We start from the raw sequence: 10,760 nt of genomic DNA on the forward strand, positions 1-10,760 counted from the left end.
ACGCGATTTGTGGAAAACTGTCCAAGTGAATTTTTATCAGACCAGCATATTCGAATTCTACATACATTTTCACTCGAGAAACAACTCTCAAACCTTTTGGTGAACAAAACACAAATAAACCTTTGTGGGCTCTTGGGCTACTCCCTCTGCTTTTTTTTCAAAAAAATTTTTTTTTGGTCCAGGTCAAAATTGAACAATCCACAGTTTCATTTGTAAGTAAAGATAATGCAAGGCAGCTCGGCATATTAACAAAACACTGCAAGTGTTTTGCTTAACGTTGCAGTTAACGTTCTTAAAAAAATGCAACATTAACTGAAATGATTTTAAGCGAATCCAACTACCCCATAATAATTTAAGTAAATTGGGGAGGGGGGGATTTTTATTGTCAGACAAAAGACTATATACATCGAGAGAATAAGTTTTAAATAATTTTAAACAAACAATTGAATATCATCATTTCTTGTTTTTTGTCTCCTCATCTCTCGTTGCTTGGGATCTTCATTGGTTAGCTCTTCTCCGTGTGATTGCAGAAGTTGTGTAATATTGGATTTTTCCACCACATCAAAACCAGCTTTATTGGCCAAGTCGAGGATAACTTTCTTCATAGTGGGAACAACAACTTTAAACCCTTTCAAGTCATTGACACATTCAGGCCACAACTTCCTCCACACACCATTTATGCACACCTGAGTAACTTCAGGCCAGAAATCATCAATGTTATCGATGCACTTGAGGATGTTTCCATCAGTTTCACATGTAAACACGTGCAAGCTGAGATATCTGTAAACTGTAACAGTCGCAAGTCACAAGAGCTGTAAACAGTCAGGTGGATCACGACTTGTCAAACACCTGAGATTGGAGAGGGTGACGCAATCACTGATGTTATTGATGTACAGCTCGGTATACAGTATACAAGGCCGATACTGTATGTACTCTGGGTTGGCTCAGCCACCAGTATTTACGGTACAGGTTATCCACCAGTATTTATGGTCTGGTTTATATTGTACCTTTATTAAAATGAGGAAAACCATTAGTTTGGTACTAAATTATAGGTTTTAAGGCATTTTGATGCAGACGAGCATGCGTTGGTTATCGACTGTATACATGACATTATAACGGAATGGTGAATGACTAAACGATTATGTTCTCGAATAAATCAGCGATGTAAAAATGAAAGAGCGTTAACTGGGACGATGTTAAGCACCGACTTTCTTTGTACTTTTGTCTCTTTTACGATAAACAAACCAAACATTATCTCAACATTTGCGTTACTTTGTATGGAGGCGTTGGCTATAAGTTTCCTTTTGTTGTCCATCTTTGTCCAGGATTCCGAATGGATGATGGTGAAGGAACCGATGATCAAAATTGCTGCCATTGACAACGGACTCGCCTTCCCCTTCAAGCACCCTGACTCATGGAGAGCCTGTGAGTGTTGAAGCAATTATTTTGGCACTGCCTTTGAGAGCTTCGTTGTTGCTGCTTTTATTGTTTGACGGTAAGGTGTGAAAAATGCATCTCGTCATCGCACATAGTAAAATGATGCAACGATATGTCAGCGCCAATCTATATCGGCAGGACATTTTCTTGATTGGTGATTTGATACGTTTCACAATCTGTTGCAACTAGTATAGTATTACTCTTTAAGCCCCTGTCACACCTTGACGATTTAGCCAGCGTATGGCAACGTACCAAAATTTATCTAAAATGCTGGCGTACGCTGAACTATTTTTTTTTCAGTTTTGGGCGTATAATAAGTGTATTCATAACAAGTTGGACGTATGCATAACGTATTCGTAACGTACACAGAACGTTTCGATAACTTATAGATAACTTGTACCAACGAATGCTTTACGTGTTGTCGGCATTCACAACTTGTGCCCAACGATAGTCTAACTTATGCATAGCGCGGCAGCGTATCGGCGACGATCACGTGGCGTAGCCTATTAAAAGGCTGCCGCTCGACGATTCAAATCATAACCGCACGAGACATCAAAGTGTCAACATCACCGTCATGCCGCTCGACGATTCAAATCATAACCGCACGAGACATCAAAGTGTCAAAATCACCGTCATGCCGAAGAAAACTTCGAAGAACTCCTCGTTACGGAGTTCCACCATGAGCTGATCATACATGCCAAACTGCCGTCGCCTCCCGATCCATGGTCTCACCCAGTTCCTTCTCCTCCGTTCACCTCTTCTTATCCTGGCTCTATTAGCACGCAACTGGTACAGTGTCAAATCGATGAGGTCATGTTGATGTTGGAGGACAGCTCGTAGGTATTCTCGTCTCAGCCATGACGGATCCTCCATCTCTCGGGTGACATGGACATCTGCTCACCATGGAGTCTGGAACACTGACGGGTTCCTCCTGTGAACCCCATTTTTATATACCAATTCCCCTAAATGCTGCCCAAAACGCCATTATACGGTAGCTGTAAGTTAGAAACACGTTCAGTAAGTTCTGTGGTCGTCCGAAAGACGTCAAATACGTCAATATGCGTTAGAGATACGTTACACATAGGTTCAAAGCACGTTACTCATAGGTTAGAAATAAGTTTAGGGTGCGCTAGACATTACCTCGACGTATTTCGACTTATGAGTAACTTACAAGTAACGTGTGTCAACGATCGCATAACGTGCCTACAACTTATGGCCAGCGTATGCGGAATGTGTGAGTCATATGCCGTATGCCAGCGTGCTTCAGTGTGCTCTTAATGTATACAAAACTTACCCATAACGTATTCGACGTATGCCAGCGTATTCACCAAATTTTTCATACGTCGGCATACGCTGGCTAAAACGTCAAAGTGTGACAGCGGCTTTAGCATTCTTTCACTTTGTCATCCCCATGCTTTTTGAAAAAAATGGGGGGATATTTTAATTGGCTCTTTCTGTCCGTCACTCGAGCTGCCCCTTAATGGTTGGGCTGAAATTCACCAGATTTGGTCGTTATAATCACCATGTGGCACGAAGGTGCTACAAGAGCGGTATCATTTTTGATCCAGCACCTTGGGGCGGGGTCATAAGGTCAAATAATGCAATTACGGGCACATTTTAAAATTAAATATGTAACCTTTTTTTTTCTGATTTGACCCCAGGTTCATGACCCGGTGGTGGGGACTTGGGGTTACAGAGGTCAAAATGGGAGAATAATTTTAACTCTAAATTTTATTTTCGGTCATTCTTGGTGGAACCTTTTGCCATCTTTCAACTTTGCTTTATGTGGGAAGTGTGGGGATTTGTGATGGCGTGCCATCGACTTCGCTCTAGTTTTTGATTTGAAATTATATCTGATTTTGGAAAGAGCACTTTTTTTTTTAACCCTTTGAACCCTGAGTTCCTTGGACTTTCGGCTGCCCCACCCTGGACTCTCTGGAGAAAAATCTGTCCACTTTGGTATATAGAGGGATGAATTGCGGCTGGTAAACCGGCCGCTGAGGTATATGGATGTTTGAATCCATCCATTGGAACCATACAGAGACAAGACAGAAGGAAAAAGGACAAATTGTTGGCCATTCGGAAGGTAGAGTTGGCGAGCGTCAGATAGCTCAGAACCTTGGCATTTCGCTTTCTACTGTCAATCAGGTGATTGTGCAATTCACCAGCAGAGGCAAGGAATCTACAGCCTCCCGTTCTGGTTGATTTTGGCCCTCAGAAAGGTGTCTTCAAGCTGTCAAGCGGTCCATTGAGAAAACTCCCCGTTGCAAGGCAGCAGATGTTGCAGAGGAGGTCCAAGTTAGCTCAACAACTGCCATGCGGTACCTTCATCAACTGGGCTACTATGGGAGAACAGCTAGAAGAAAACCTCTTCTTTGATCAGCCAACATTCAAAGGAGAAAGAACTGGGCTGATGAGATGGCCAACATACCCTTGGAGTTTTGGCAAACTGTAATTTTTTCAGATGAGTCTGAATTTGCTCAATTTTCTGACAATGGATGCATATGGGTCTGGAGACTTCCCAGTCAAAAGTTTTTTTTCTTTGAACTGACTGCAGACAACTGTTAAACATGGTGATTTTTCAGTGATGGTGTGGGGAGCAATCTGGAGCACTGGTCAGTCAGAGCTTGTGGAGTGTGTTGGCGACATCAACACTACGACACACATTTCTATACTTGAGGATGGACGTCTCCCTGTCTTCTCCACTGGTCAGATGGTCAAAAACAAACTCTGTTCATGGAAGATGGAGCTCCACGCCACACTGCAAGAAAGACCAAAGAATGGTAGGACAGAAGTGGGATCAAGTGACTTCCATGGCCACGTCAGTCTCCTGGCAAGAATCCCATTGAACACCTCTGGGCCATATTGGATCGAGCTGTGTGGAAAAGAAATCCAGGAAACCACATCAAGGTAGAATTGCTAACCCGTTTGCATGAAGCCTGGGCAGAAATCCCACAAGAGAAAATTTCAGAACTTGTTAGTTCTATGCCTGAAAGAGGAAAAGCATTAAAATCTGCAAATGGAAAGTCCACCAAATACGAGTGTATTACCAGAGTTGGTGTCAAAGCCACCCAATGCTTGCCTGTTTATACATTTATCGTTTTTAAAAGACTCGTCTAATAATTCATATTTTTTATAAAGCATTGCAGTGAAGTCTGATCCATATAATTTTAAAGCAATATATGTATTTGTATATTGTAATCAGTAACAAGAGCACAAGTGAGCACAATATACGCCCAAACAAGAAGGTATATACAGAATTGTGCAACTACATGGAAAACAGCATCCTGGTTGCCATGGCAACCACTTTAGATGACGAATGTATGTCGCGACACACCGTCTCCACAGTCTGTACCTATGTACCAGATATGAAATGTGAAAGTTGAAAACTTTGGGAATTAGAGTGCGGACAGGAACGGACGGAAAACAGCATCCTGGTTGCCATGGCTACCACTTTAGATGATGAACGTATGTCGCGACACACCGTCTCCACAGTCTGTACCTATGTACCAAATATGAAACGTGAAAGTTGAAAACTTTGGGAGTTAGAGTGCTGACAGGAACGGACGGATGACCGGAATCACATAATATGCCCCGACATATATATATATATATATATATATATATATATATATATATATATATATATATATATATATATATATATATATATATATCGGGCGTATAAAAAATAGTGGTAGATAAAAACATTAGAAAGGAAAAAATAACTTGCACCAAAAACTTTAACATTTTCATGCTGACGCTCACGCCGGCGGTATTGCTATCGCTCTCTTCTTCGAACAGGCAAGCTAAAAATGGATCAGATGTACTTCAAATGTTCAATAAATAAATTCTTTAAAAATCATGGTGTCTATTTACCTCTGTCATATCTCTGTACTCTGCTTCGGCAGCACCGACACTCTGTACAGTCTCCTGGGCTATTGGGTACAATCCCGGCTCGGTCGCCACTCCGCCACAGGATACTCAAATGGCTAAATTATCCCAGCAAGCTGGAACGCCCTTTGCTGACCTCGGAAGGATAACAGGCTGAGTCAACCCCACCTGGTAACAATTCAATGGCCAAGCAGGATTTGATCTCGGGACCCTACGATCCCAAGCCCACCACCCTAACCATGAAGCCAACATCAGGCATGAGTTTGAATAGCGACTGGTAAAATGGCCGCCCGGGTTGAAAGGGTTAATATAAATGATTATTAATGCTTGTCTTTAACACATTGCAAGTCAGGGCTCAAAATATTTTTTTGTTTTTTTCTGAGGGAGTTTTTTTTTTTATTGAGAAAACAAAAACTGTCGAGCTTAATTTTTTCGAGGGATATTACTTTGTTTTGGGGGTTATTTTCAGTTGTCGGTGCACAGTGTGCCACAGTAGGCCATGCAGTGTATTTGCAACCTCCCATCACTGGTTCGTGGCATTCCAATCCAGTCCTGCTTCCACACTAATGTAGTGCTTTCGTTGGAAACAGGCTGCTTCTTTTTGGTATAGACGATAGATGTACCTGTCTTTCTTTTAGAAGGTGAGCTCGAAGGCACTTTTGAAATTTCCTTAATGGTTGACACAGGTTTTGTTTTGGTCGAATTGGAAAGCGCTGAATCGTGATACTGATTTCAGCATGCACCATGCTTTAATCAAACATGTGAGATACCGTATCGTAACCCACAACCAGCTGGCTTGCGAGAGACCGAAGTCGGACGGCTTTTTTTTTCGCCAGTGAAGCTGCAAAGCGCTCGTGTGACTATTTATTGTTCACGCTCAGTGTGGTAAATAAACATGGCCAAGCAGGTCGCGATCAATCGTTCGGGGAGCAGAGAATGCAAAATATCGTCGACTTGGCGAACTTGTTTGGATGCTCTTCAACTTGCAATAATGCATATTCATATATGTGGGGTGACTTTTCTTTCAATATTCGGAATTTTTCACCACTGCTTTTGATTTCACTCCACCCACAACCGCCGCCCCCCCCCAAAACCATGTATTTTTGAGCCCTGTTGCAAGTTGACTTATGTTTTTGTACTCTCGTTTATGCTGCTGCACATGGTTTCATCAAAGTCCATTTGGTTGTTTCGCATGATTAGCAGAATAACCTGATTAGTCACTATCCCTGATGCATCCATTTTTTAATGGTGATTATTTGTTTTTCTGGCTATGTCACAAGCCGCAGGGGCGCAGGTTAACTGTAATAGCTCAGCGTTCTATTTGTTAACTGATTGCATAATTCTCTGTCGATGCAGATCCATTCTACTGGTCTTGGCTAAGCCAAGCCAAGGTGCCATTTTCACAGGAGATTAGGAAACTGGTGCTTCCAAAGACGACAGACATGGGTTTTGTCCAAGATCTTTGTCAAGATCTGTTGGAGTTGTTCAAGGTGGGACATTGAAGTCAAGGTCACCTTTAATATGTTGTCATTGTTGGTTTATCAGATCTATCATTATCCTTGTTCCATGTGGTCGGTTTTATTATTATTATTATAATTAATTTTTTTTTCTCATTATTGGTGTTGATATCCTTGTCACTATAACAAACCATTTGTTTGGTAGAACAACAGGAAGGGATACGGATAGACTTGAATCATGTAGACAGGTGAGGATGGTAGATAGGAAATATTAGAAAGGTCGTAAAGTCACCGAGAATAGACAAAGATCATGTGTGAGAGCGCAAGATGTTGGAAGATCGCCGCTTGTATTGTATGCAAATTTTGTATCAAAGTGCAATTACTTATTTATTTTTAATGATTAACCCCCTCTTCCCCCACAAGCGTACACAGGCACACACTTACACGTGTTTTCCTTGCATCTTTCTTGTTAAAGGAGGACAAAGGGTTTGACAAAATCTTATTTGAGAAGCAGATGTCCGTCATGAGAGGACAGGTAATTGCACGAGTCAATTTTTTCATAAAGTTTGGATTGCTTTGCGAAATCGGATATTGCTATAAATAATTACTTTTAAATGAATGTTATTCTTTTTCCAGATCTTGAACCTTACTCAGGCCTTGCAGGATGGCAAAACTCCTTGTGAACTCGTCAATATGCCGTCTATGGTGGTGGAATGTACAGAAAGGTCCAGAAGCCCAAACTTCATTCAAAAAATAACCAGTCAAAGGCCATTCTTTAGTAGCTGGTAACCCGGCCCTCGGCTCGATCTCCACGGGTTCTGTGGGACCACCAGGAATGTTTTCACCATGTAATACCCATCTTGTGGAATGTATGTTTAGCGCACAACTGCTCAGGAATGAGAATTCCACTTCCAAAGCAAAACACAATAAACAAAAAAAACCAATAAGCCTGTACTGCATGAAACAAAATCCCTTGTGTATTACTCGTGCATGGGGTTCCAAAGGAAGTATCTTTTGAAAGCCAAACAGATTTATTTTGAGAAATACCTAATGTAACCCTGATTATAGGTGTCCATGATTTTGCTTTGACATGAATTGTAATTTTATATAAAGGCGGTTTCTCATTTTGTGGGTGTGGGGGAGGGAGTGGGGTAGAGGGGAGAGGGGTGCTTTTTTTAAAGTTCCTTTGGTCGGAGACCTCATGGTCCAGAGAGTGCACCTGCATCTCTGTTTGGAAACTACCATACATGGACTTGAACTTCAACAAAAAAGAAAGAATTAACTCTCCTGCCACCCTCCCCCTCCAACCCTCCCACTCCCCTTGTGTCACGGAAGTGCTGTAATTCAATGAGTGAAGGGTATCCTTAAGGAATGTGTAGATATTTCAACACTGTAGATATTTACGGTTGAGAAGGTTTTGTTTATGAATGCGGTACTTTGTTCTGTAATCTTATTTATTATTTGGGTTTTTTGTTTCTGCCGCCCTGCACCCACGCACCCACCCATCCTTCTCCTCCCTCCCCTTGACTGCCAATCACTCCTGATTTTCTTTCATCAAATAAATTGGTTTTGGACCAATAATAATCGATTCTCACGAGCGGTTTATCTTGATTGTCACTTGCTTTTTTAACTTTGTACTTTTATGTGAACACATTCACAAAGGGTTTGATTCGGGCCAAGGTTATTATTGACGTTTTTGGAAGTAGTGGCAAAACTACTCTTGCACCCAATGAACTTGCTGGCTCATCATTAATTTATTTGACTTTACACTCTGATGAAAGATTGTTGGATGTTTGATAGAAGGAGAGTTTGGACGTTTTAAAGGTTTCCCTCACTTGGTTGGAACATATTTCTCCTTGCAAATGGTTTTTTCCTACTTTGCAGGGAAAGCATTTTTTTGATTATTTTTAGTGTTGTTAATAATGCATCACATTTGAACCACATAATTATTGTGGTTAAGTGAAGCTTTTTTTTGTTTGTTTTATTTTGTATGTGTGCACTTACCTTTTTTTGTTTACGTTTTTTTTTTAGGTCGGTTTGTGTGCTCCGACCCGTTTTGAGTCGTTTGGTCCATTGTAATTGGGTCCCTGTACTTGAAAGTCGATTTGAATTCTGTCGGAAAGACTGTATAACGAACGGCACATTGCTTGCACTTTCACTTGTGCTTTTATTTCTTGAAAGTGATCAATCCAAGCTGCAAAATAGCTGTTCGTGCAAAATGCTTTCATCAAATCTTTAAGCTATTTTTTTCTCTTTTCTTTCCAAAACCCAACATAGCGTCTTCCTGACTCCATTTTTCGATTGGATAAACGGTTGCCAGTTTTGGTTTTTGTTTATTCCTTTTGGCATTTATCTGTTAGTCTCATCTAAATGAAAATACTACTCATTCATACAGCATTGTTAAAGTAACTTGCATAATGAAATTTTAACCAAATACACTTTGCTTGATCTGCCATGTGTAGTTATTAAAAAAACCCACAATAAATTCCTGACGATGACCTGCTTTTCTCTCTTGTTGATGAAGCTCAGGTAGTGTATAAGTATGATGCATGTGCAATGCTGGATGAGATTGCTCATGTGTTCTCTCGACAGTATATGGAGGTCCTAGTGTCGCTGTTCTCCACTTCGTTTCACTTGATGCTCTTGCAATCCTTGATTCTGACTGTTTCCATTATTTCTGGCTAAGCAGATCTGCCAATGCTTTGTTAATTGTATATCGTTTCCAGGTGACCAGGCACGGTGGTGCAGAATACTTTGGGCAAGTAAAAAAAAACCAAAAAAAAAAACCACGTTGTATTGCAACATCATCATGAAACAGGACTTGGTTATAAAACAGCATTTTTGTGGCAACATTTAAAATTGCCCATTAACATGTACTCGATGGTACTTGTATGCTTTTTATTTTACTGTAATATATTTCAGGGTTGTTGTTTTTAATTTTTATCGTCATACATTTAACGAACTAGAAACACCAGCTCCCTGGGGTGGAGGGTCATGTTTTTATCCTCATTATTATTACCAATTATTGTTAATATTATTTTGTTATTGGGAAAACTCCACGATAACATGAAACAACGCTTAAGCAGCTACGTATACACCTGAACATGGTATCTTCTTTTTCCTTATTTTATAAGGAAAAAGGTGGAAAAAGGCAATAAAACATGGAAATACCTCGTTCTTTTATCATTATTATTCCTACGACGACTTTTTTGCAGTTGAGAGTAAAGCAACAGGCTAAGCAAGTTAAGTGTGAAAATAAGGTGAATGCCTCTAACTCCTGATATGACTGGAGAGTTTGTAGAAAACCTTTACCACGTGCAGTGTTTAGAGAAAACATGCTAGGGGGTGTTTTCAACTCTTGCTTTGCACTTGGACGACTGGAATGAGATTCCGTGCAATTTGCCAAAGTCCTGCTGAACTGCAGGTTCATGTTCCCATTCACGTTCAAATTCGTCATTGTGACCTCAACTACCGAAGGTGGATGGAAGTCATGTTTTCACCCCTGTCTGTCCGTCTGTGAGCAGGATATCTCAAAAAGGTGTGGACAGATTCAGACAAAACCTGATGGACATGTTTTGTGTGTGACGAGGATCAATTTATTTGATTTTGGTGAAGATCCATATCTGACTTATCAGTGAGATACAAAATGTACACTGTTCAGCCTAGCGGAGGTATGTGCTCTACCGCGTGCCGTTCTCGTTCAAAATTAAGTAACTCCTCGATCATAGCCTGATGTCTGCAGACAGACCCACAAAGTGAACCATTTGTTTTACCCCGCTTTTCACTTAGCGTGCGGGTAATTAAGACCTCTGAAGTATCACTCGTAATACTGTTACGAATCTGGAAACCATTCGCATTCACACATACAGTTGACCCAGAGTTTAGTTATTTCGTTAAGTGTATGTGGATAGTTAGAATTCCTCCCTTATGTCTTGTGGGAATTTCATGTGTGCTGCGAGTTTCTAGTTAGTT

The 10,760-nt window shown here is 40.7% G+C and overlaps 1 protein-coding gene across 1 annotated transcript in view; it reads left to right on the top strand.

Annotated features, from left to right (window-relative positions):
- LOC147015728 (phosphatidylinositol 4-kinase type 2-alpha-like) overlaps window positions 1–9,286 on the top strand; it is a 32,225-nt gene extending 22,939 nt beyond the window's left edge. Inside the window, exons 6-9 of the mRNA XM_085848209.1 lie at window positions 1,326–1,425; window positions 6,688–6,821; window positions 7,264–7,323; window positions 7,425–9,286. Coding sequence (XP_085704335.1) covers window positions 1,326–1,425; window positions 6,688–6,821; window positions 7,264–7,323; window positions 7,425–7,577 — 447 coding nt within the window. The 3' untranslated portion in view covers window positions 7,578–9,286. The remainder of the gene's footprint in view (window positions 1–1,325; window positions 1,426–6,687; window positions 6,822–7,263; window positions 7,324–7,424) is intronic.
- The last annotated feature ends 1,474 nt before the right edge of the window (window positions 9,287–10,760 follow it).

Source organism: Eptatretus burgeri, chromosome 12 (genome assembly GCF_056783735.1).
Source record: "Eptatretus burgeri isolate ZD-2024b chromosome 12, Ebu_testis_v1, whole genome shotgun sequence".
Lineage (NCBI taxonomy): Eukaryota > Metazoa > Chordata > Myxini > Myxiniformes > Myxinidae > Eptatretus > Eptatretus burgeri.